This window comes from Carcharodon carcharias, chromosome 3 (genome assembly GCF_017639515.1).
Source record: "Carcharodon carcharias isolate sCarCar2 chromosome 3, sCarCar2.pri, whole genome shotgun sequence".
Taxonomy (NCBI): Eukaryota; Metazoa; Chordata; class Chondrichthyes; order Lamniformes; family Lamnidae; genus Carcharodon; species Carcharodon carcharias.
In genome coordinates this window covers 211,111,822-211,138,330 of record NC_054469.1, presented here as the reverse complement: position 1 = coordinate 211,138,330, position 26,509 = coordinate 211,111,822, and the positions used below count along the sequence as shown (strand labels likewise).

Below are 26,509 nucleotides of genomic sequence, written 5' to 3'. Positions count from 1 at the left end.
AGCCAGTTCACTGTCATTAATGACACAGAACACAGCTTGTATTTTCTATTTTTATAGGTCCTGCACACTACATATTTCTGATGGCTTGGACACAGTGTCACGCCACACAAAATATACTTTTAGAGAAAAGTTACAGACGAAGAACATGGGCAGTACAGAGAGGGAAAGTCAGTCAGCCAGGGTGTTCCTTCATTTTTTTATATTCATTCACGGGATGTGGGATCACTGGTTGGGCCAGCATTTATTGCCCACCCTAGCTGCCCTTGAAGGAGGTGGCGGTGAGCTGCCTTCTTAAACCGCTGCAGTCCATGTGGTGTAGGTGCACCCATAATGCTGTTAGGAAGGGAGTTCCAGGATTTTGACCTAACGACAGTGAAGGAATGGCGATATATTTTCAAGTCAGGATGCCTAGTGACTTGGAGGGGAACTTCTAGGCAGTTGCGTTCCCATCTATCTGCAGCCCTTGTCCTTCTAAACGGTAGTGGTCGTGGGTTTGCAAGGTGCTGTCTAAGGATCCTTGGTGAATTCCTGCAGTGCATTCATTCGTGTCTCTTTCTGTGCTGGCTTATGTTTTTATTGAATGACTTGTGTGGAAGATAGCTTTACAATTGCAACTGTAATAAACTCAGACTTAAGAATGAATACTTCTGCATTTGGATCATCTGAAGGTACTTTGTTTCTTGAAGCGATACAAATTGCTGCATGTTTTTGGGTTGTCCATCACCAAGGTGGTCCCTTCCCTATCCTGAACTAGGACACAGACCTTTTAACATCAGAAAAAAGCTCAACTAGTCATTAGGTGAAGAGCAGGAGGAGGCTTGTGTAGAGTTTAAACACTAGCGTGGACCTGTCGGGCTAAATGGCCTTTCTCTGTGCTGTAAGTCCTGTGCAAGACTGGTCCCGGATGAGTGGGTAACCTAAGTGGGGCCCTTTACCTCGGTTGGCTCTTGTTCGGGTACGCACACCTGGCACAGCGGTGGTGACTTCGCCACTCGGTACCGAGGTTTTCAGTACAGCTTTCATGTTTTCATGTTCAGCTGCCTCTTCTGCAGACTGCAATCCCTGTGGCTGGCTCTCACTCGAGACAGTTTCAGTGTTGCTGGAGAACTTTCCTGTCTGCACAACAAATCAAATACAGAAAGTCATTCCTTTGGCAGCCCAAAGCACGGGGCTATATTCTTTCACATATTATGCGTATGCATAATGTGATCCTATGATAGAGCGTGTGTGTGTAAATATATGCAATGAAAGGAACATTACCTGAGACCCCATGTGTAGCACTTTTGAAACATAGGCCAAAAATTTCCCCTTGTTGTGGGGGTTGTGTGGGCGTTAACCCCATCAGTGCCCCCAGTCAGGGCCATGCCGCCATTTTACGTGGGCGAGCCAATTAAAGCCTGCCCATCATGACGTGCGCCTGGAAGCGCTGTGTGCTCCCTGTGTGGGCTTTCCCCGAGTGGTTCCCTGCACTCTTTCATGCATGTGCGCAAAAGGTGGTGCCTCAGGGAGATTTGTTTCAGCCTTAAACTTTAAAATAAAGGATTTTTAAACTTTTAAAACATGTCCCCTCATGTGACACTATCACATGAGCTGGGACATGTCAAAGAGTAAATGCATAAGTTTTTATTACATTTTAAAACAGTTCATGAAACCGCATCCCGCCCGTGGATGAGGTTTCATGAGAAATGCGAAAGCCGCCTGGGCTCTTCGCCTGCTCACCAACCTTAAGGCTGGATGGGCGGCTCATTAAGTTGAGTTAATTAGTTTTTAACAGGCCTTAATAGGCCTTTGACAGTTCGGTGGGTGCGCCGAACTGACAATCTAAATGACACGTGGTGACATCGGGACGCACGCCTGATGTCACTGCGCATCAGGGAGCGGGGACCTGTACCCCACCCCCCTCCCCCCACCACCGCTGGGAAAATGCTGCCCATAGGGCTGAATGTGTGTCCGGGTGCAGAGGCGCATTTTGGTGCATGAATAGACATGTTTATTTTGGAGGAAATCCAATTTCCCTCCGCGTTCCTGACCCCACGCCGTTTTCCTCTTGCCTTCTTGCGTGTCACATATACCCAGTGTGTAAAAATGCACACCTGCCTCAGCTGAGGTTGGATTCCCTATTTCAAATGGAATGCCTGCTGAGGAGTCGAGAACATTTCAAAAAAGCAAGTGTAAGTGTTTTGACACCTTCAAATGTCACTTTTAGGCACGATATTGAAATACAGTGATTCATCATAGGGATCTGTCCTGCCAAAATAAGTTGACCCTTACATTGGCCAGCATCATCTAAGAGTTCACATGCATTACAGTACTTTTCCAATGGAGAAAGTACCTTAGTGTATTAAAATGTGTAAAAAAAAAAAGTTGCCCTCTGCAGTCATGTTTTTGTGCTTGAATTTAATTGGACTGGTAGATTTGGCTGCATAAAAAAAATGCTTCTCAAGGTCGAAAAACTGGTCTGCGCCTGATCCCCCTACATTTATTCACAGGCACTCTGCCACTGGAAACAGCTTTTCCTTGTATACGCCATCAAAACTATTCATTATTTTGAATGCTGAAACGTAAATGCATATCTGTTCTGTCAGTAGAGTTGGAAGCTTTAGTTATGACAGCTGTTCCATTATGAATATTTGGCTGGGTTTCAAAAGCTTCAGCTCAGCCAGTGGTCTTATTGATCAAAGAACTATTGAAGCTTTTATGAGCCTATAGTAACAGAATGTGTCTTTGGTGCAGTTTCATGTCTGTTTACAAACCAATAGGCACTTAAAGGATTATGACGGCTTTTTCCTTGTGTTTCTTTGCTCCATTATCAATGGTGGTGAGTTTGAATTGAGGGTTTTCTTATTTTGTTAGATGTATAGTGGTTTTACAATGATTTTAAAATAATTCCCATTGCATGGCTCCTGAGAATTATGCATAGTGCATACTAGGTGAGTGAGGCCACATGGGGACAGGGTGTCATGGAGTGGCATGGGAAACATGAAGTGGCAATGGGTGACTTGGGGGCATAGAGGTAGTATGGGTGGCATGAAGAAATTTGAGGGGGCATGGGTGGCTTGGTGGCATTGGGATGGCATGAAGGAACCTAAGGAGCATGGAATGGCATCAAGGGATGTGAGGTTTAGTGGGGTTTCTAAACAAAGGTAAGAGCTGCACTGCTTTGAGGAGAACAGAGGCAGGCCTTCTAACTGGCCTACCTCTGTACCCACACTCCTCACGCACTCCACCGCAGCTGGTAAAATGCACGGCAAAGCTGGTCCTGTGAGAAGAGACAAAAATCCCTCAAAGTCGCACATGGGTTGGTTGTGCATTTTGAAAGCTGTGGAAGTGCAGAGATTGGATTTTCTTGAGACCAGATAAAAATTGGCCCATATACTCATTATATTAAACATGAAAATGTCGCATCTCCTATCAACCATTTTACAATGTTATCTTGGCTGTGAGGAACATTAATGAAGTTGTTTTTAAAACTATATGTAAATAAGATTAACGTCAGGGTATTTTTTGCAAGCTAACAGCTCTTGATGTAAAAATATTGCCTATTCAATGTCCAAAGAATTGTAAATTTTGATATGGAAATTGAGCTGAGATCTTTAGATCTAGTGTAATAAAAGCTTTGCAGAAGATTCTTGGTCTACTACCATGTTAAAGTAGCTGATAACTAGATCAAGGTATATACACTGCAATATTAACCCCTACCAACAAAGGGTAAGTGAGGGTCTGTGAGGAATTAGCGATGAGAAAACATGAAACATGTCCCCAATCACTGTGCATGTACCTGTTGCATTTTACAGTGATAGGTATCCTGTGTCTGATTGTCCACTTCATTAACATATTTCAACTGGGCCGCCACAGAGCAAGTGGGACCAACATCTTTTTAAAAAAAAAATTCCATTCATGAAATGTGAACGTCGCTGCTAAGGCGAGCATTTATTGCCCATCCCCAATTGCCCTCAAGGTGGTACTGATAAGCTGCCATCTTGAACCATTGCAGTCTGGGTCGTGTAGATATACCCCAATGCTGTGAAGGCGCTCTGGGATTTTGACCCAAGAACAGTGCTATAGTTCCAAGTCAGAATGGCATGCAACCTGGAGGGGAACTTGCATGTAGTGATGGCGTTCCCATGCACCTGTTGCCCTTGTTCGTTTAGGCAATAGAAGTTACAGATTTGAAAAGTGCTGTCCAAGAAACCTTGGCAGGTGGCAGCAATGTATCTTGTAGACAAGGCACACAGCAACCACTCTGTGCTGGTGGTGAAGGGAAGGAATGCTTGAAGTGGTGGATGAGGTGCCAATCAAGTGGGCTGCTTTGTTTTGCATAGTGCTGAGCTTTGCGAGTGTTGTTGGAGCTGCACTCATCCAGTCAAGTGCAGAGTATTCAGCAAGGCTCATGACTTGTGCTTTGTAAATATGGAAAGGGTTTGGGAAGTCGAGGGCGAGTTACTCAGTGCAGAATACCCAACCTTAACCATGCTCCTGTAGCCTCAATATTTATGAGGCTGGTCCAGTTACCTTTCTGGTCAACTGGGACCCAAAGGAGGTTGACGGCGAGGGCCTCAGTGATTTCCATAGGTCAGTAGACCCAGTTGCAGAAGGGAGGAGCTAGCTTCTGTCTCCAAAACTCATTGCGGGCCTATTAAAAAAGGCTTCAGCTTCCCGTCTGCCAAAATAGACCTCTCCCCTCCATCCCACTGTTACCATGGATCTCCTGCTCTGCCCCTATCCCTCACCCCCACCCTCCTAAATCCTGATGTCTCGCACTCTATGCTGGGATTGCCGCAGATCTAACCACAAACCATCCCCCTCATTCCCTTAATCCCAACCTTCCCGATACCAGGGTTTTCCTGGCTGTTGGCTCCCTGCCCCCGGTTTCCCTGCACAACAGCTAGCTGGCTGACTGCGAAAAGGAAGAATTGATTTAAGTTTGGTAGGACTTCCACGTCTCTGGTCTTCCTGGGTTCTGCAACCATTTTAAGGATCCCCTCCAATCTCCCCGTTTCCTTGTTAAGTATGGGGGTCATAGTGTTGGGGAAAACTTTACTGTTGTAGCTTTTCTTAAATTTCCATCCTATATACAAAATAATAAATGGTGCACAACGTATCAGGAAGAATGGAAATACATAATCTTCTAGGTCAAGGAGCATGGTTCGAAATGCTATGTAATTCTGGGTCAAATGTATACAGCCGATGTATCATGTACTTGATAGTTTAACCACTGTCGTTGTTGCAAAAATATAATAATTTTCATAATATTATTGTGATTTATTGTAAAGGTAGGTTAACAGTGGGGTTTGGATAGTGTGTATGTGTGTCTGTGTGCGCATGCACGTGATTTCATCGAATTGGAGAGCTAGTCTGGAGTTTTGGAAATATCAAAAGAAGTTAGGTAGAGAGGGGTTTGAAATGCTAAATATGTAAACATGGCTGAAGTCTTAGAGGAGAATTTGCATTTTTAGATAAATTGAGGTAGTTTGAATTTCAAAGAGATAATAGGATATTTACACCTAGGCCAAGCCGTGTGTTTATTTTTTCCAAAGGGTTACTGACAATATTAGCACCATGAAAAGTTTTATATAATGGAAAAGTACATTTTCAAAGACATATGGGACAATGGAATTTACAGATTAAAAAGAGAGAAAACATATATAAGGGAGAATGAAAGGCTATGTTGAGAGGGGCCCAGAGACATCTAGCAGAAGCTTGTGAAACAACCTCCTGCATGTCTGCATGAATCTGCTGCACCAGCCCTTAAAGGTGGTAATTGTGCTGGCCAGGTTTTCGAACTTTAAAATCTAGTTACTGTAAACTTATGTATGTGTTTGACATCTATTCTTTTGTTATAAATATTTTAATTTAGCTTTTAAAAAAATCTCTGAAGGTCTTAGTGGGCTTATTGCTTCTGAATTCAAAACGCGCTTCTCAAAATAAATACAAATTATAAAATCATTGTGACCGTGTGATCAAGTTTCCCTCGTGGATTTGATCTGCCTGTCACACATCATCTGCCACGTCATAAGAGATATAGAGGGCAATTTTTGTCTGCTTACTACTCTGCTTTTCAACAATTGAGATTTGTAGGATTGCCCTCTACAATCAGTAAGCTATCACCACTCGCTCATAGTTCATATTAAAACGAGGCCTGATGTCATCAGGTAGGCACAGAGCTCACTGCCTACCTGACACACGTGATAATCAAAAACTGCTGCCGCATATTCGACTGCCAAGTATCTAGCCTTGACGTAGAAAGAACCCTTTGCCCAAAGGATAGAACACGGTATTGAGAGAAAAATAAATTCCAAAGGGATACTGATTCAATCTGTTTTCGGAAAGAATTTACGTAAACAGTTTACTCACCAACATGAACAAATGAGGGGGAGTGAGTGATTTAATGTCTCAGGATTGGTGAGCAGGGGGCAGACTGAAGTATAATTAACAAAGAGGGGCACGGAGATGCATCAAACAAAGGCTGCACGATATGACTGAACAGCTCAAGGCCAGCTTTCAGCAAGGGACAAGTCAGTAGACAGCTGCTTTCCTAGCACTAGGCCTGTACTTGCAGCCTTGGGAATATTAATAATTTTGGCAGTTGGACCTTTGCGCTTCTGTTTGTGTGTGTGGTGGTGCCGCCCCTAAAAATCATTGTGTTTAGCAACAAGCAAGCAAGGAGCAGCTGCACATGGGCCTTCTCAACTCCACAAAAGCACTAGGGGATGTTTCTTTTTTTTTAAAAAAAGATAGTTTTTACTTTTATTGGCTCTTCCCAATCAAAATCTTGCTGCTGAGGATGTGCTAATCTCCAGCAATCCTGCCATCTTCCATTCCTGTCCCACCCCCACAACAAAGAAAGCAAGACTCAAATGAAACAACGTGTTGGCAGATGGAGTACAATTGAACGAGGCATACAAGCAACTTGCAACACTTGCTTGGTAGATTCATATTTTAAAATGACCTATTCATTGCTTTACAATAACAAGGTTTTTAATAAAAACTTATGTTGAAGTTCTCCATTACTTGAAAGGTGGTGAATGCATACTGGGCCAGAATTTACTGTAAAAATAATGACGAGGCTAACGGTGCTCAAAGTTATTCATGCGCAATCAGTGACTTTAGGCTAGTGCTGATGTACACGTAAACGCAGCAATCCGCAAGTTACTGTCCGTGCTGCACTGCTCCTTCTGTAAGCTGTGCAAAAATAGAATCACACCATATAGTTCCCCATTTAAACATAGTGGATGATGTGAAGTTCTCACTGATATTTTAAATACAGAGTAAACTCACCTCAACAAGTTAGGGCTTTTCCATTTCAGTCTAAGTGAGAAGTCGTAAATTATTGCCAAATAACAACTCTAGAACTGAAAATTAATTTTTATAAGTGTAGAGTCTCATTCCTACAGATTTTAATTGGTGGTTTCCAAAAAATGTACTTCTGTACACTTTACTTCTTTTTTTCTCTTTATCAATCTAATCTTTCCCCTCCTTCCTTACTTCTCTTCCTGTATTCGATTTGACATTGAATTTCCAATTCGATCTTAGACTTCTTGCTTAAGACTTTGCACTATTCATTAACCAGTTAGATTGAAGAGTTGTTGAAGACATACACAGTTGCTTGTCCTGTTCACAAAATTTCCAGATGCCCTATAGAGGGCACCACACAAACTCCATCTCCCACTTCTAATTCCTTGCCCTGTAAAAGCTCACAGAGATGGGCAAGAGTAAACCTAACCAAGGATGGCACCATTCCTTCACCGACTACAGTCAGTTCTGACCAACTGTCATTAAAAGCACCATTAGACACAGCTAAAATAGTACCTCAAACACAATCCTCTATATCCAGAGAAAGATACAAGGCTCTGGTGAAAAAACTCTTGAGGCTAATTCTGAATTCCTTTGGCACAGGCACAGTGAACTGAATGGTCCCCTTTTGCACAGTAATTTTTTTATTGCTCTAATCAACGCTTTCATTCTGTCAAAAAATGTGTGGAAGGATCAGCGGAATATCAATGGACTATCCATTCAGCTGATCCACATCAGGAAGACTTGAGTTGCATTTTAGTGGGTGAAGTGCTGTTTTGTAATTTCCAACATTTGTTTGTTGAACACAGACTTCATTGGCAAAAGACAAGATCTACATTTTCAATAAATGGAAGCCCTACTTCTAATCGTGTTATTAAGAAGTATTTAGTTATGGAGGATGAAAGCTTCACATTTTTTAAGGCAATACCATCATCCCATCTGACTGCCATACAGCTAAAATGCAAGGCATCAATTGCACCCTTTGAAAGAGACCCAATCAACATAACATTCTGGGAGTCTGGTTATTCATTTTATCCAACATTTTCTTTTCTCAGGTACCACCAGACCTGCTGGGTATTTGCAGAAACATCCGTTTTTAATTACAGATTATCTATTCAGCATTGAGAATGGCCTTGCTGCATGTAAATGGGGAAAACAGCAAGCACCCTTTTACAAGGCATGTATGGTATTCTGAAAGATTTAGTTGGGGATTTGTGGATAAATTGTACTGATGAAAGGGCTGTCTCCAAATGAATTTATCTGCAATAAAACCAAAACTATTGAAGAATAATGTAACATCTTGAGCAAAGGAATTCCAAATGTAGATGTCTGAATATGCACTATCAGATTAAACAGGGACATGGAAAGTTTGGATGTCTGTGTTCAGCATTAAAAGAAATTGAGAACATTCTTTGACATCTACATCTGGAAAGAATCAGAAACCATTACAATGATCTACCAACAAATTAGTATATCAGAAGTTCCCCAAGCATTAAAACAAGTGAAATTATGCTGTCAAAATACTCGGACACAGGCCGGTAGGTTAATGCCATTTGGTAGGGTGCAATTCAACAGGAGGGCCTGGTCACCATTTGCCTCTCATGTTGACCATGCATCGTGGTAACAACACAGTTAGTATCAAAGTGATGTTAGTGACAATCAGTATCCACAAGACAATGGTCACCGCAATCTCAGACAGCAACCATACCTCACCATCATCTTCATCATCAGTCTAAAAAGGAGATGGGAGGAGGAAAAGAAAATGAAGAGGAATGGCATGATATACAGAAAGAAAAATGAACAATTAGAACTGTAACAAAAAGCATTTACAAAAGAAATACATTGAATGGATGTAAACACGCTTATCCACATCATATTAAATACATATAGAGACACGCTGAACATTGCCAGATAGCACTAATTGGTACTGACTATTATCACACTGTGCAATTCCATAGAATCCTTGCCTCAACAGCTTTGCCCCTTTCATTTATTTTTCTACAACGTAAATAGAATTTAGCAAATAACAGTAAATAGCTCAGATGTCTCTTGAGTCATAGCTCACTACCACCAAACATGCCTCTTGTCCAGCTTGTATAATACTCAACCAGCTTAATCACTCAAAATTTCAGCAATTGTGCTGGATGCCCAACAGAACATAGGCCAGCTTTTCCAGAGAGCTGGCACAGGCACGATGGCCCGAATGGGCCTCCTTCTGTGCTGTATGATTATATGCGTAATTTTGTTATGCAATCCAGTCTTCAGTTCAATCCTGGACTGAGTTACATCTTAACAGGTCTTCAACTTGGTTAAACCTTAAGTTTTCAATGGGTTTGTCAAGCACCACTCTCATAATGGCTGAAAGATCAACATCTGATGGAGGAACATAGGGAGCAGAGGGCAAACCAAGATGCAATGGGGCAGGTTGTGGCAAAGCTTGAAAAGATAACTGAAGGGTGGAGCCAGGCTATGGAAAAGGTTTGAAAGTGAAAACAAGTATTTTGAAGTTCATTTGCTAAATAATCCGACAGCCAGTAAGCTGAGCGAAGACAAGGGTGAAGTATGTATGGGTTATTATATGGGTAGGCACTCAGACTCAAAGATTTGCACAGGTGGAAGTTTGGGAAGAGTGGAGAGGAGAACAGCATGATTAAGGTGGGGACGAGAATTTCACCAGTGAAGGGGTGAGATAAGGCTGTAACTACTCAATTCCTTGGGAACGGAAGGACACATTGGCAATACTCAAATGTGCAGTAGAAAGCTCTGTTCAGAGTTGAACAAAGTACCAAAGTTGTTCACCGTCAGGCTCATCGAGAATGCAGATGGGGAAGCTGATGGAGTTAAAATCATTTTCTCAATTAAAAGAAAAACCTCCTTTGAGTCAAGTGACTGCCAATCCTAAAGCATCTGAATTTTTGCAATATCTTCAGGGCTGAGTTGGGGCTGAGACAGTGGTTTTGTGGAAAACATGGAAAAAAAAATTGTGCGCCTTCAGATGCCGATGCAGCAAGCTTAACAATCCTCTTGTTCTGTAGGTTTTTCTAATTGAGATGTTTCAGCTTGTAAATTTCAAATATTTCAACAGTAAATCTGTTCTGCAGAGGTTGTAAGATAGAAAGAGCATGTGGTCCACGACAAGGGCACAGCTCCCAAAGAGCAATGCATCTGATAGTAATGGCAGAGGTAATTTAGCAAATTACAATGATGTTTAAATCGGCAGTGGGAGAAGTTATAATAGAAGTTTATAGACCCAAGAGTCAAGTTCAAGAAAGAAAATTACTAAGGCAGCCACCTTTTAAAATAATTCATTCATGGGTATAAGCATCGCTGGCAAGGCCAGCTTTTATTGACTATCCCTAACTGCCCTTGTGAACAACCTTTTAGAACTGTTGCTGATCACACAGTGTAGGGAGGGAGTTTTAGGTAACAAATTAAACATCGAGCTCTGTTATGTACAATAATTGGCAAAGAAAAGAAATCATATTCCTGATAAATTTGTGCAAAAGGCTTGGTGGATAATGCAGTAGACACTGGTTGGATCAATGTACATATGATGGATCTGTATGATTAATATTACACTCAGTCAAAACAATTTGTAATTTAAGAAAGAAAATCTTGCATTTATATAGCTCCTTTCATGATCTTAGGATGTCCCAAAGTGCTTTATGGCTAAGAAAATAGCGTAATCAATGTTGTAATTTAGGCAAGATATGTTTACCTTGAGAAGGTACCTGCATATATAGCTTGAGTATAAATTAGATCCAAACACATAGAGATAAGATGTAAGATTGAAAAATCTACAATTTAGAATTGTGCACTTGTTGCCAAATGACTTTTTGTCCCTCTGTTTTAAAGAAATCTTCAACTGAAATAAGAATATTCAGAACAGTAGTGAGCAAAGCTAACAACTTCACGTCCCACGCCATTGTACCACCAAACCATGGAATGAATGCTGAAGAAACAGTGCTTTAATTGAGACACAGAAAATATCCTCACCCAATCTAGAGTGCTCATTTAACAAAGGAACCAGACAAAGCCCATGCCACGAGGATACTCCAATTGAAAGGCTATTATTAGAAATATAGAACATTTCCATGGTGATGAAATGTAGATACATTTGTCTACCCAAATTCTGCCATTGAATGAGAAAGGAGCAGAATTCTTTCAGCAGTCATTTGATTTCATGCCATTCAACTTTGGATGTTTCTTGCAGGACTTGCACTGTTTTGAAAAAAATATTATCAGCATCAGACTTGGCTCAGTGGTGGTATTCGTAACTGAATCAGAAGGTTGTGGGTTCAAGCCCCACTCCAGAGATTTCAACATATAATCTAGGCTGACATGTCAATGCTGCAGGAGCATTGCGCTGTGTGATGTGCTGTCTTCTGGATGAGATGTCAAATCAACGTCTCATTTGCCCTCTCAGGTGGAAGTAAAAGCTTCCACTTCACTAATAAAGAGTAGGGGAGGTTTCCCACTGTCCCAGCCAACGTTTATCCCTTAAGCAACACTTAAAAACAATGTTCTGGTCATTATCTCGTTGCTGTTTGTGGAACCTTGCTACATGCAAATTCGTGGCCAAATTTCCCATATTATACTTCGAAAGAGCTTCATTGACTGTAAAGTTTATTTTGGTTCTATACTGAGGTTGTATACTATATAAATGTAATTTCTTTTTTCTTTGTTTTAAATATTCTTTAGGTTGAGATGTGGCTGCATCAAGCTCTGCATGGACCCTCGGTACGCAAAGACCAAGTGTAACCACGAGCTGAGGTTCTACCTGTCCCTGGTATTGTGAAGGATGGATCTGGCCACGCTGCCGTGGAACACTCCAAGTAGTTGGACTGTGATGTACCACCTGTCCCCCGTGGAAATATTTATGCAGAGAAGTCCACGAGTCAATCAGGAAGTGGTTGGCACATAATATCCTAGATGCCCTGCGGGAAAAGCTGTCATGGTGGATCCAGTTGGTTGGTCCTCCGAGCAGACTGTCAAAGTCATTTGGCAGAATGCCTTATTGTCAAAACTTTCCAACAAGCACCAAGACTTGTGGAAGTCTTGGCTGGTGGTGAGAAAGGCCCGCCTGATCAGATCCCTCCTATATGTGAGGAGTCTTACCTCCTCCACTTATTGCCCTCGAGGTGATTGTGGTGGGGAAGAGACCGATTTCCATCTCCTTGTGAAATGTGCCTTTGTAAAGAAGGTCTGGAAAGAGATGCAGTGGTTTTTGCCAAGGTTCATCCCGAGCAGCACCAATGACACAGGACTCTGTGCTCTACGGGCTGTTCCCAAGGGCACACACCAAGACAAACATCAGCTGCAGCTAGAGGATCATCAACTTGGTGAAAGACACTCTTTGGTCTGCCCGGGACTTACTGGTCTTGGAGTGCAAAGAGTTGTCTCTGACCGAGTGTTGCAGACTGGCACATTCTAAGGTCCAGGACTAAGTACCGAGGGATGCACTCAAGCTTGGGCCAGCCACCGCAGAGGCGCAATGGGGGAAAGTCACTGTCTAAGACCTTTCAGCCATAGTAATCTGAGGGGCTGGGAATTGTATAGACCCCCTTGGGTTATTGAATTATGCAATGAATATTACATGTATCACAATTGTATTGAAGCACTTCAGAGTGCAACATGATCTATGTAGACAACTTAAATACCATTGCACTGTCTGACTGTCTGTTATGACCATTTTGCAATGTCTGTAATGTTCCTTTGATTGTACTGAAGCACCTCAGAGTGCACATGATCTATGTGGAAAACTTGAATATTATTGCACTTTTTGTGATGGTCATTTTGAAATGTTTTGTAATGATCTTTCAGATATTTTATGAATAAAATCTATTTTTGCCAAAAATACCCCCCAAAAAATTCCTTTGGTTGAAATGTTAAACCAAAGCTCTGTCTGGATGTTCAGAGAAGATGTAAAAGATCTCATGGCATTAGGTGACGAGGAGTGGGGGAGGGATAATGCGGGGAAGAGTACTCTCAATGTCCTGACCAACATTTATCCTTTAATCTATTTCAAATGTTTTTGATTAAACACTCATTTATTTCATTGTTGTTTATGGTATCTTGCTGCATGCACACTGGCTACTGTATTTACCTACAATGCAACAGTAAATACTGCATTTCATGGCAGTGAAGTACTTTGGGACACTCTGAAGATGTGAAAGGCGTTACAGAATTGGAATTCTTTCTTTCAAATCATTGCAGGAGGGATGTTTAGTTGAACGATGAATAAATTAACATTTAATCAATTCTTCAACAGTGCACCCATTGACTGGTGTAGATCGTGTACCATTCAAAGCTGTGAGAGAGCTCCATAAATCCACATTTACTAACAGAAACAAGGGCAGCTAGTTGTAACCATCTGAAGTATTTTCTTTGACATACTAGCTGTTTGGAGGATTTTCTTCATTGTACTGTGTATATGCATTGACTGTCCTAAGCACTGAGATTGATGGTATCAGAACCATTTGAGAGGTAGTAAGCAAAGGTAACTGATTCACATCATAAAATAATCCCACTCCATACCATCAGATCTGAATTTGGAATGTTAAATTTTGGCCTAAAACAGGGCTTTAAAAATAATGACAAGGAACAGTATTTTGTTACATATAACCAATATTAAATCAGTGCTTGAGATGGAGAGCACTAGATCTCCTTGAAGTGATGAAAAAGCATCACTGTTTTAAGCAGACACACAAAAAATTATTGCATCTGTGGGTAAAAGGCAATACCCTGCTCAAATGCCATTCAAAAAAAGAGGAGGGCAATAAAGATGATACAACTAAAGGCCTAACATCTATGCCCAGAAAAAATCTAAAGACCATAATCTGGGACAAAATTAATTAGTGGTTCCTTCACTGTCACTGGGTCGAAGTCCTGGAACTCCTTTCCTAACAGCACTGCGATCTACAGCAGTTCAAGGCAGCGGCTCACCACCACCCTTTTCAAGGGTAATAAGGGATGGGCAATAAATGCGGCCTGGCCAGCGATGCCCACGCCCTGTGAAAAAAATAAATAAATGAAAAAGCTGTGACTTGTTAAAAAAAAAAATCATGGGTTAATAGATTAAAGCTAATGCAGATTTATAAAAAGGTAAATTGTGTATGATTAGCTTGATTGAGTTCTTCAAAGAAACAAGGGTTCATGTTCAGTACATGGGCTTTCAAACAGTATTTGTGAAAGCGTAACAGATTGGATTGTTGGCAAAACTGAATCCCAATGGATTAAAGGGATAGTAGCAGCATGGATGTAAAAATTGCTAAGGGACAGAAAGCAGGCAATGCTTTTCCCGACTGCAGAGCAATATCCCCAGAAACTGGTATTTGGACCACTGCTTTGTTTGATATATATAAACGGATTGGATGTGGGTGGAGAGGGCATAAATTCAGTTTGCACATGGGACAAAACTTGGGGTAAACTGCAGTACACAGTGATGAGGGTAGTAAGAGACTTCAGGAGGATGTAGACTGGTGAAATGGGTGACACATAGCAGATGAAATTTAATGCAGAATATGTGCAGCATTGCATTTTGGCCAATAGAATGAAGGTGAGAGGCAATATAAATGATATGGTGCAATTTTAAAGGGTGTGCAGGAACAACAATACCCAGGGGTTCACGTGCACAGGCCTTCCAGAGTTGATTGGACAAGTTGATAAGGTTGTGAAAAATATGTACAGGAACTTTGGTTTTATAAAGAGAGGCGGGGCAGAATTTTCCATTCGGCATGTGGGCGCACACCTGACACACCGGAATGTTAAATGACGCACGATGATGTCGGGCATGCATCCTGATGTCATCGCAAAGTCGCGTGATATGTCACTTGACGGGCGCGCAGCCGACTGTGGCGCGCGCTTGCCGATAAATGACAGGCCTATTAAGGACATTAACCAGGTAATTAACCAGAATTGTATGCTGCCGTCTAACCTACCAGTTGGCGGGCAGGCGAAAAGGCCAAGCGGCCTTCACATTTTTTAGGAAACCTCATCCACAAGCGGGATGAGGTTTCCTAAAGCTTTTACAAATTAAACAAAAACTCTTTTTTGAAAAATAAAAACATGTCCCATCTCATGTGGACACTGTCACATGAGGGGACCTGTTTCACTAAATTTTTATTGTATTTATTTTTTTAAGAAGTGCTTCAATCTCCCTGATGCAGCTCTGTGCCTCAGGGAGATTGAAGCTGGACCCGACTCTCCCTCCTCCCCCCTCCCCCCGCCCACATAGGTAGCGCTCAGCACTACTGCTCGCTATCCACACAGGGTGGGCCTTAATTGGCCTGCTCGCGTGAAATTGCGGTGTGGAGCCGTTCGCAGTGGCAGTCAGCTCCGCGACCGATCCCTCCCGATGCATGCAAAACCCTGGTCACAAAGTACAAAACCAAGCATGGTATACTGAACATTTATAAACTACTGGCTAGGTCTCAGCTGGAGACATGTGCCTAATTCTAGGCACCACACAACAGGGAAGATGTCAAGGCCTTGGAGACGGTGCAAAATGAGATTTAGTCAACCCTATTTTCTGGGGGACAGTACAACAGCATTGTTGTTTTCCTGGTTTTTGGTTTACAATGCTATATCAAATATAGTGTAAACACAAGTTACTACCGGTAATAACAATTGCCTGGTGTTATAGTCATATTACCAATACTATTAAATTACCTACATTTTAATCACAATATCCTCTGGTACCACGCTCCATATTATGTCTTATAAAGCTTTTTGGCATGAGAAATACGGTCAGTTATAAATCTATTCAGAGGCAGGATGCCAGCAAAACACCAACAGACACTGCCACTAGTGTCGCCAGCTTGGAAGCTGCAATTCCATCAACTCCGCCCTCTAAATTGGCCAGCGCTACGATAAGTAACCTATTACTACCAGTAATTTTAATTTCCTGATATTAGGGCCATATCTGCTAATGCTTTTAGTTTGTGTACATTTTCCTCTGTTACAAGAGACAATGGGAAGAGAATGGCACTACAATTAACATAAATTAACCTGTGAGATAAATCTTAACTTGTAGATTTAAAGTGAATCATGGTGGTTGAATGAGGTTTTGCTGTTGTCGTACCCAATAAGAAATCTAGGCTATGGCTACTGCTGCTTAGACTACTGAAAGCATGGCATAGTTTACTGGTGATTGGTAAATATTCTTCATGCCTTAAAATAATAGTTGTCCCTCCAACATGCATGGATTTCAAATGCTCAAAAATATTACTCATGTATAAGTTGCCCCCCTAACTTTTGTCTAAAAATTTGGTCTAAAAAAACTTGAGTTTTGCGCGAGTATATATGGTAGTAACGTTCTCAAGATGAGTCTTTGCTAGATGTTTTCTGGGAGGGAATTTACATACCAGTCAAGCTAATAGTCAGGTCTCAGGGTAGGGCAAAGGCATGTAGATTTCTGGAAGTTTGTGGTACACACAACCTGATTACTCCCACTATATGTGGATGGGGACACAGATTGCTTGAATGGGAGGAAGGCTTATGTACTTGCAAATCAGTTACCTGTTTACAGTGGGCAGAATTTTCCATGCCCTCCCCTCACCCCTCAACCCTCCGCCGGGATCATCCAGTCCCGCCAAAAGTCAATGGGCTTTTGGCTGGGTCACCGAATCTTTCGCCCACGATGGGGCTGGAAAATCCTGGCCAGTATCTTTGATGCATAATAGGTTGAGGTCCAACTATCACAGATTTTTCTAACTAGAGAACAAGCATCCCTTGTAACATCAAACAATGGCTAACCATGTAATGTAATTAAGAAAATGTAGTTCCTTATGAATGGGCATTGTTTCAGTATATTGTCGAAAGATCTGGAATGATACTTCTGTGGCTGGATTGATCCCAGAAGTCAGTTTAAAGTCTGTAGGTAGCAGAATAGCTCAGTTAGCTTGGCTCTGTAGCAGTAATTCACCACTTAAGTGAACATCTGTTTTCATGATCCAATGTATATTGAGAGATATGTCAGGCAAAGTATCTTCATTGCTTTTGATTGTATCTATCTAGCTCTATCCGTCTGCATTTATCATGGATAAGACTATAAATAAGTGTCATTACATCATTTCCTACCGATAATGATTCATTTATCTACTCCACGTTACATAAATTATGTGCTGACTTATAGTCAGAACATTCAACCAATAGAGAGTATATTGAATACACTTATTGTAGATGAGGGGAATCATATAGTGGTAGACTATGTGTGAGACACAGCATGAAGCCATTGTGCAATAGTAAGGGTTCTTTATTTAATTTCAGGTCTCAGTATAATGTACTTTGACATTGGACACTATTAAGTGTTGGGGTGAGGGCAGGACATGAGCTACACCTGCAGGATTTGCCAAGATGCCTATTTCATATAGAATGCCCAACATTAAGTCCAAAAACATAACATTTCTCCAAAATTCACATCGTTCTTTTCTTCTACATTGACACAATAACAAAAATTAAGTGCACTGTAGTGGTTATACTGTGAAGGAACAGTGATTTCATATCACCTTTAGGAATTTAGTCTCACTTAGACCAATACAAGCCTGTGCTGACAGCTTCCTTTTGGCACTTTTGGCAATGGCATGCAAACAGTCTCAGTAGAATAGCATTTTACAGGAATATAGGAAAGGCCAAGGCTCATCAAGATCACCTTCTGCTATCCTGGTAGTTGTGTGATACAACAAGGATCCAGTTGTTCACAAACAGCTGTCTAGCCTCCCCAAACTTTCCCACCTCTTCTTTTAAAAAGGAAATCACTATCCTATTGGCAGCCATGCCTTCAGTTGCCTAGAACCAAAGCTCTGGAATTATCATCTTAAACTTCTCTGTCTCTTGAGCTCCCTCTCTTCCTTTGAGCAACTGCTTAAACAAGCTTTTGGGCATCCGTCCTTATACTTCCTTATTTGGCGCGGTTTCAAGTTTTGTTTGATGATGTTTTTGTGAAGAGCTCTGGGATGTTTTACCATATTAAAGATGTTACCTAAATGCAAGTTGTTGTTGCAGTAGTCAAGCAAGCAATCTCTATCAATTAGATAATAAGGGACTCAGGCTTCAGGAAAATCTCAATGGAGATATGGAATCCTTTTTCCTCCCAAGTATTTCAAGTGTACCACATGCCCCCATTTCAAATTACTCAAAAGCTATATACTAAAATCTTATTTTATGAAAAAACATGCATCTAATTTGCATTTAAATGAATCAATAGTAACAGATTCCACTGTCTGACCAGGGACTCTGTCCCATAGGTTGATCAATTAATTGTTCGCTGAAATCCTGTTTCCTCAGGTTCTACTATCGACCCCTTTGATCACATTTTGGTTTGATGTTTGTAAGTTTCCTTTGAATTTTGTCTTTTGCATTTTCCCTTTAAGGAGCTGCCTTTTACTTTGTCCCTGACTTTGTTAATTTAGTTTAATTGGTTTTGGCTCAAAAGAGTTACTCTGGACAAGATGAAAGACCTGGTCACAGTCTACATTATCTAGTTCCTTTAATATCCAAAAAAACCCCCAGCAATTATATCATCTCTCAATCTTCACTTTTCTAGTGAGAACATGCCCAATTTATATAATTGATTTAACTAATTTTATCCCTCCTTTCCCTCAATCATTCCAGTTACTCTCTTCTGTACCCTTTCAATAGTTGCAATATCCTGTACTGTGGTGACAGTACATATTATTCGAAGTGCAGTCGCACCACTGATTTATAAATTGGCAGGAATTCTTCACTATTTTGGCTCAACATTGACCTTTTAATGCACCTACATCAGATTTGCTTTACTTACTGCCTCTGAGCACAATTATGCCATCTTCCTTGGTGCAATGTGAAATGTCTCAAAGATATCAAATCACTCAAAAAGAACAGCTAATCCTTTTGGGACCAGACAAAAATGAGAGGTTATCCAAACCCAAATAGTAGATGTCGGCATTTCAGTTCAAAAAACAAAACAGTTCTAAGTGTGCAACCAACAGAATTGAGCCCGAAATTGTTGCATGGTGAATTACTTCTACCCAATATTTGACGAACAGTGACAGTGTGGGAAAAAAAGATTTTCTCCCTCTGTTCCAGCACAGAACTTGTAAAATACAACACAGATATATTCAATGAGTTCAACACAGCATTCAGAGGAAGCTTTCTTCCAATGTTACAGCAAAATTAGTTGGTTCTGAAGATATAAGAACTCAACCAATTGTATGATTTCACTCGTCTCTAGTTTTTTTTTGCCAACAAGATGAGTCAGATATTTTCAAGCTCTTAAAACTCACATGTACAAAGCCCTGTGGCATTTTGCATTTTGGTTAAGGGAGAAGGTTACATTTTTCTGTGGCAGATTCATTTCAGTGTGACCAAGCAGGGGCCATTAATCAAAAGGGAACTCTACAGCTCACTCATTCCTATATTTATTCATCCCGAACAAATAAAATAAAACTAAAAGGTCACTGCTAGTGATGGTGAGTGACTTGCAGAGGACTCCAGCAAAAATCACCTTTTCCATCTTGTAATAAGAGAGTGTCCTCCTGGCAATGCTTCAGCTGGAGGCTCACAGAACTGCAACTTATTTCCAAAAGACACTAAATTATTTCTTTGCTCTGAGGTAAAGAAGCTTTGAAACTCCAGATCATCCACCCATTGCCACCCACGGTTCCCATGAAGCCGACTCATGAAGTGTTGGAAGCTCTGGCAGAGTGGATAACAGTGAATGCTGACCACCGCTTCCCCCCGGCCCCCCCCACCACCACCCGCCCACCGCAGTGAATATCGGCAACACAAAAATATGATGTTACTTACATCTGTAATCATTTTGCCTCTGGTCTTGTTTCTTTCTCTGTGATTGGCTCGTTTTTGCTTTTGCTGCAACACTCGTTCCCTTGTGGTGCGGTATTCAAGAGCAAACTCACTGATGATTTTACAGAACTTGTGAATGTTCACATCTCTGATTGCATGTGGGGGATGTCCCATGAAGAGTAGAAATGCATGGAATCTATAAAGTAAAGGGGGAGGAAGGAACATGCTGTTCAGAACCACTTGTTCCCACATTGCACTCTTCACATGTGAATATCTGATCACTGGACCAAATTTTGCATGCATGACAGTCAACAGTAATGGCTTATACTAGACAAACAGTGAAAGAATTACAAACACTTAATGGGATGTTGTTAAGGACAGCATTCCTTACAGAAGCATTTTTACAGACACAATCATTTTCCAATGTATATGAGCTTATAGAGATGAGGTACCTTTGCGAGAGAGAGAGAGAGAGAGAGAGAAAGAGAGAGATGTTCTGTAAAATTGGATAATTTCACTTATCCATGGATCCCAATGAGCAGGCTTCAGGGGCACTACAGTCATCTTGTCAAACTGAAAGACCAACAGATTATAATTCTGTTTCTCCCCTTTGATGATTCAGAATTTGGTGTGCCAGTCCACATGCACGGTTTATTGTTTAATTGCAGTTTACGCTATTGTTTCACTGTTCATAGAATCAACAAAATGTCACATTTGTGCAGCATTGTGGAATGAGCAACAGATGGAACAACTACAGGCCCAAAATGCTTCAACAGAATCACTTCAAATATTCGGTGGAATAATAAACAAACGGAAACTTCAAACACATCTTCACATTCAACAAAACTTAGGGATGGATTTGGGGAAAATTAAATTCCAACTGCACCTACGGTGAGTGTTTGGGTCCAAGTTTGCACAGTGCCTTTTTGGCACACTTCAGGAGTGTCTAGAACTTCTGCATCCTGGTGGATTAGTCAAGAAAGAACTATTGTGTGATTCCACCATTCCAACTGGTACTGGGGAAGCCATATATAGGCACCTGGGAAAATTTTAGACATTGAAAATAATCATAACATCCCCTAAAGGTTGCAGGAAAGCACAATCGCAGAAGGGTAAAGGTTAATTTTTGTGAGTGGAAAGTAGCATGGTTCTCTACCGAGGTGATGAATCTCAGGGAAGTATCCCATTCATTCTTTATTCATCCTCTTCCCACAACTCCTCATAAGCAGTGAAAGATCCTGTACATAAAAACTCAGTACCAAACCTTGGCACCCACTTTACATCTTCTTAAGCCTTTCTCCTTAGGATACCGGTTATAAATTTAAGTGTGCTGTAATTCTCTTCTTGAGTCCAGTGGTATCAGCTTCCCATTAGCAATCTGAACATCTTGTTTTCATAGATGACTCACGCTGTCCGATATATACTAGCACAATAAAGCAACTTGGGGATGTGATCTCCCAATGACCTCGGGCTGATAGTAATTTATTTCAGATGAGTACTACGGTAACTGGTCTGAAAACACTTGGGGGAGAATTTTCTCCCCATCGGGTGGGCTGTGCGCCTATCACCACCCGCGATCGGCTGTGCGCTGCCATTTTATGTGGGCGGGCCAATTAAGGCCCACCCAGCGTCACACACACCTGGAAGTGCTCAACACGACCTGTCCGGGCGAGGGGTGGAGGGAGAGTCGGGGCCTGCACTCTTTTGTGCATGAGGCATGGCATTGCCTCAGGGAGATTAATTTAAGAATAAAGCATTGCAAAAAAGAGAAAAAAAATTACTCAGACATGTCTCCTCATTTTACGGCTTGCCCCCGCATGCCGACCAGAAGATTCTGCCCCTGGTCTACCAGGGCCTGAATCTTCTAGTCGGTGTCCAGGGGCGGGGCTGACATGCTGACATGTAAAATGACACGTGAGAAAATGTCAGGCATGCGCCCCGATGTCATGGCACGTCATTTTGATATTTTGTTTGGTGGGCGTGCGCTAGAGTCGGCTGCGCGCCCGCCGAACTGTCAAAGGCCTATTAAGGCCGTTAAAAAAACAATTAAAGTCATTAACAACGCAGCCCGTCCAATCTTAAGGTCGGCGGGGGGGGCAGGCGAAGAGCCCAAGCGGCCTTCGCGTTTTTCAGGAAACCTCATCCACGGGCGGGATGAGGTTTCCTGAAGCTTGTATGAAATAAATAAATACATTTTCGTGACTTCACAAACATGCCCCAGCTCATGTAATGCTGTCACATGAGGGGACACGTTTAAATAATTTTAAACTTTATTATTTGAAAACTTTTATTATGTGCTTAATCCCCCCAAAGGCAGCTCCATGCCTCAAGGAGATTGCTGCACTCTTTCGCGAAGACTCTCTGACTCTCCCTCCCCCCCCACCCGCACAGGTAGTGGTTAGCGCTACGGAACACCTATTATACTGGGTGGGCCTTGATTGGCCCACCCATGTAAAATAGCGGCTTGCAGGCGGCGATCGGCTCCGCGCCCACCCACTCCCTCACAACCTGCCCAATATAGATAAGCTTCAGCCCCAGGTGCGGCCTGACAAACATCATTAAGCTGTTTTATTTCACAGTGAGTTAAGAGTTATGGCTGGGATCAGATTCATATAATTCAATAGTACAAATTATCTTTGTGGACTGATATAAAGTGAAGAACTTCCATGATTCCCCAAAGCACTGAGTTGCCTTACTGGACCTAAACAAGAGGTCTTAATGTACCCCAATGTTTCTGACTTTGAACCTACCTAAGCTTTTTCAGCTCTCTGTTTAAAAGCCTGCCTGCCCTCATGGCCTTCTCAAACTGCCTGACTTCATCTGTCCTGTTGACAGAGCAGAGTTATAGGACTTTCCAACACAATGGGTGTGCGATGTTTTTTCCATTTATCTGGACAAGCTAATGAATTGATAAAGCTTTGACTGTGGAGGAAACAACTTCCATTTCACATGCCTTTCAATTGCGTGTCAAGCACGGTTTGACGAGGTGGGGTTGATTTTAACTTTGGGCTGGCCCATCCATTCCAGGAGCAAAGATGCTGAAGCCATTTTGAGGCCCAGTCTCCTCCTAACTCTAACTGGTGCGCTGCTGCACAAAGCAACATCCTGATGCAGCTGAGCGGACTGAGCCCAATCCAATATTCAGTGGCCCAGAGGTTGCCAGGCGGTAGAAAAGCAAATGGTGGTGGCGGGGGTGGGGGGTTGCGGGCTTGGAGGTGCCTGGAGCAGAAGCCCTGATTCCTGTGAGAAGCACTCCTGCTTCCTCTGCCCTCTCAAAAATAAATGTAAAACTTACCTTCTCAGGGCCACTGGCTCTGTCGCTAATGAAACTAGTTGGAGAGTGCAGGCTTAAACCTGCTTTGTCCTGAAATGGTACACGTGGTCCTACGTACAGCATAGGAACCTGACTTGCATTTTAAAAAGGGCCTGCAACAGGAGCTTCACAGGCCAATGGCAGATCCTGTAAAAGTGGCAGCAGTGGGGCTTTAAGGGTAACAATCCCATTTCGATGCCATTACTGCCCTGGCGATGCCAATTTCCAAATTAAAATTGACCCTAGCGCCTTTAAAAATGGCACTTGGTGAAAACACACTTTGCTTAAAGGGCCTTGGATTTTTCCAAACCCTTTCGGTGGAAAATGGCACGAAAATCAAGCTTGTGCCTCTCCTTGCTTCTGTGTGTAACGAAGCCAACAACAACTTGCATTTAGTACTTTTAACCTAGCATAACATTCCAAAGCACATTACGGGAAAATTATCAAAAAAGTTTGATGCTGAAATGCTCTGGGAGATAGTAGGATAGGGAGATGTAAGTTTTAAAGGTTATTTTAGAGGAACAAAAAGAGGTAGAGAGGCAGAGGGGCTTAGGAAGGGAATTCCAGAGGATAACACAAGATGAAGGCACAGCCGCCAATGGCCATTTTCCACCGAAATAGTTTGGAAAAATTCAAAGCTCTTTAAGCAAAGTGTGTTTTCACCAAGTGCCATTTTTAAAGGCACTAGGATCAATTTTAAAATCAGGGATGCTTAATAAGCCAGAATTACAGGAACACAAGAGATATTTGAGATCCAAATGGTTCAAGGTTACAGAGGGAGGGGCCTTGAAAACAAGGCTGAAGGTTTTACAAGCAAGGCTTTGTGGCCTGGGGGCTAATATAGGTCAGTGAGCACAGGGGTGATGGGTGAACGAGGCCTGCTGCGAGGTAGGGTTATGGACAGCAGAGATTTGACTGAGTTCATGTTTATGGATAGTGTAAGTTGGATATGGCACAGCCAAGTCTACAGGGAACAAAAGCATAGAAGAGAGTTTCAGCAGCAGACGAGCTGAGGCAGAGTCGGGGACAAGCAATATTACTTTCATCGGGCAGGCACGGCGGGCAGCCGGAAAAAAGATCCACCCTCGATTGGCCCCGACCACAAATTCATGCTGGATGACCAACTAATGGCCAACCAACATGAAACGCATGCTGCCACGCTCAGCGTTGCCAGGGTGGGGGCAAGTGCTGAAGTCTGCACATGTGTATGGCAGCGGGTGCTGAAAGCTCCCTGAGGGCACAGAGCTGCCTCAAGGAGCTGAAGAATCGGCGAAACAAAAGTAAAGATTTAAAAGATGATATAAACACATCCCCACGTGTGATTCAATCACACGAAGAGGGACATGTTTAAAATGAAGTTGAAAATTTTTTTCCGCTTTTCAATTTGCCGTTGGTAATCTCAAACAAGCCCGTGGATGAGGTTTGGTAAAAAATGCAAAGGCCGCCTGGCCTATTTGCCTGCCTGCCAATTGAACGGTTAAGTGGACAGTGAAAAATACAAATTAATTACCTCCTTAATAGGTCCCTTAATTGTCAGCGGGCACACACAAGAGTCAGTGGCACGCATGCCAACCAAAAGATCACAGGAGTGCCCAACATCATCGCCTGTGATCAGGTCAGGCCTGCGCCAGACCAACAAAAGTAAAATACTGCCTCATAAAGAAGGGAAGTAAGCAATTTTGGTGATGGACTGTATATGTGTGGTTGAAAGCGCATCTCAGGATCAAATAGGATTCCAAGGTTGCAAAACTTCAGATAGTGGCCAGGATAGAAATGGAATTGGTGACTAGAGAATGGAGTTTGTGGCAGGGACTGAAGACAACGGCTTTGGTTTTCGCAATATTTAGCTACAGGAAATTCCTGCTCATACAGTAATACATGTGAGCCAAACAGCACAACAACACAGAGACAGTTAAGGGGTGCTGAGGTAGAACTGGGTATTGTCATTGTACATGTGGAACCTGATGTTGTGTTTTCAGATGATGTCACTGAGGTTGTAAATGAGAAAGTCTAGCCAAACGCCTCTGCTATAAGAAGAGGATCAGGAATTCAGCAGGCTGCATCCGCCCAGGACCTGGGGTATGAGCAGTGCACCTGACAGGTAGGTTAATGTACTCCTCTGTAGACAGGTTGGTGGAATGGATGGACACATAGCAGATAAAATTCAATACAGAAAAGTGTGGGGTGGTACATTATGGTAGGAAGAAAGAGAGTCAATACAAAGCTACTTGGTAAAGTTTTAAAGGACACTCAAGGAGAGACTTTGGTGTGTTTGTGCACAAATCTACAAAGGTGACAGAACAGGTTAACAAATCTATTAAAGGATATGGATCTTAGTGTGGGCAGAGTGTACAAAAGCCAGAAAGTTATGCAAAACCCATATTGAATACTTCAGCTGTGACCCAACCAGTCCTGTGTCCAATAATGTGCAGCACCATTTTCAGAAGGATGTGAAGGTTTTCGAAAGGGTACAGAAAAGATTTACTAGAATACTTCTAGTGTTGAGGGATTACACTTACATGGATAGACTGGACAGGCTGTGGGGTAGTTCCCCTTGGAGCTAAGAAGGCTAAGAGTAGATTTGATAGAGGTGTTTAAAATAATGAAGGCTTTAGATAGGATAGATAGAGAAACTGTTTCCAATAACTGAAGGATTGAAAACCAAAGGGCGCAGATTAAGGTGATTAGCAAAAGAACCACAGGCAATATAGAAAGCACTGGCTGATAAGGTGGTGGATACAGATTTAAAGGGAGCTTTCAAAAGGGAATTGGAGAAATCCTTGAGGAGAATAAATCACAGGGGTGTGGGGAAAGAGCAGGGTAGGGGACCAACTGGATTGCTCTTTGAAGTGGCTAGTACAGACCTGATGTGCTGAAAGGTCTCCTCCTGTGTTGTCCTAATCTATGATTCTATGGAAGGACCTGCCTCGGGGGTGCGGTGGGCCAGCCAAAAATCCATTAGCTTTCGGTGAGACTGGAAGATGCTGGCGGCTACCAGGGCTGGAAAATCTCAGCTTACAATTCGCATATTGCTTGTTTGCAAATAAGATTTTTATGGTAACGAACATTGTGATTGTTAACAAAAAGAATGAACTATGGCATGTAGGTATAATTTATGTC

The 26,509-nt window shown here is 42.1% G+C and overlaps 1 protein-coding gene across 6 annotated transcripts in view; it reads right to left on the bottom strand.

Annotated features, from left to right (window-relative positions):
* Positions 1–26,509, bottom strand: part of LOC121275666 (FH1/FH2 domain-containing protein 3-like) — a 592,370-nt gene that overhangs the window by 14,240 nt on the left and 551,621 nt on the right. For 4 of the 6 annotated variants that reach the window (XM_041183184.1, XM_041183186.1, XM_041183188.1 and 1 more), the window contains 3 exons: positions 20,080–20,272; positions 9,002–9,025; positions 936–1,116 (listed from right to left, as the gene is read on the bottom strand). In XM_041183184.1, the coding sequence (XP_041039118.1) occupies positions 936–1,116; positions 9,002–9,025; positions 20,080–20,272 (398 nt within the window). The remainder of the gene's footprint in view (positions 1–935; positions 1,117–9,001; positions 9,026–20,079; positions 20,273–26,509) is intronic. The other 2 variants (XM_041183185.1, XM_041183189.1) reach the window with 1 other exon arrangement.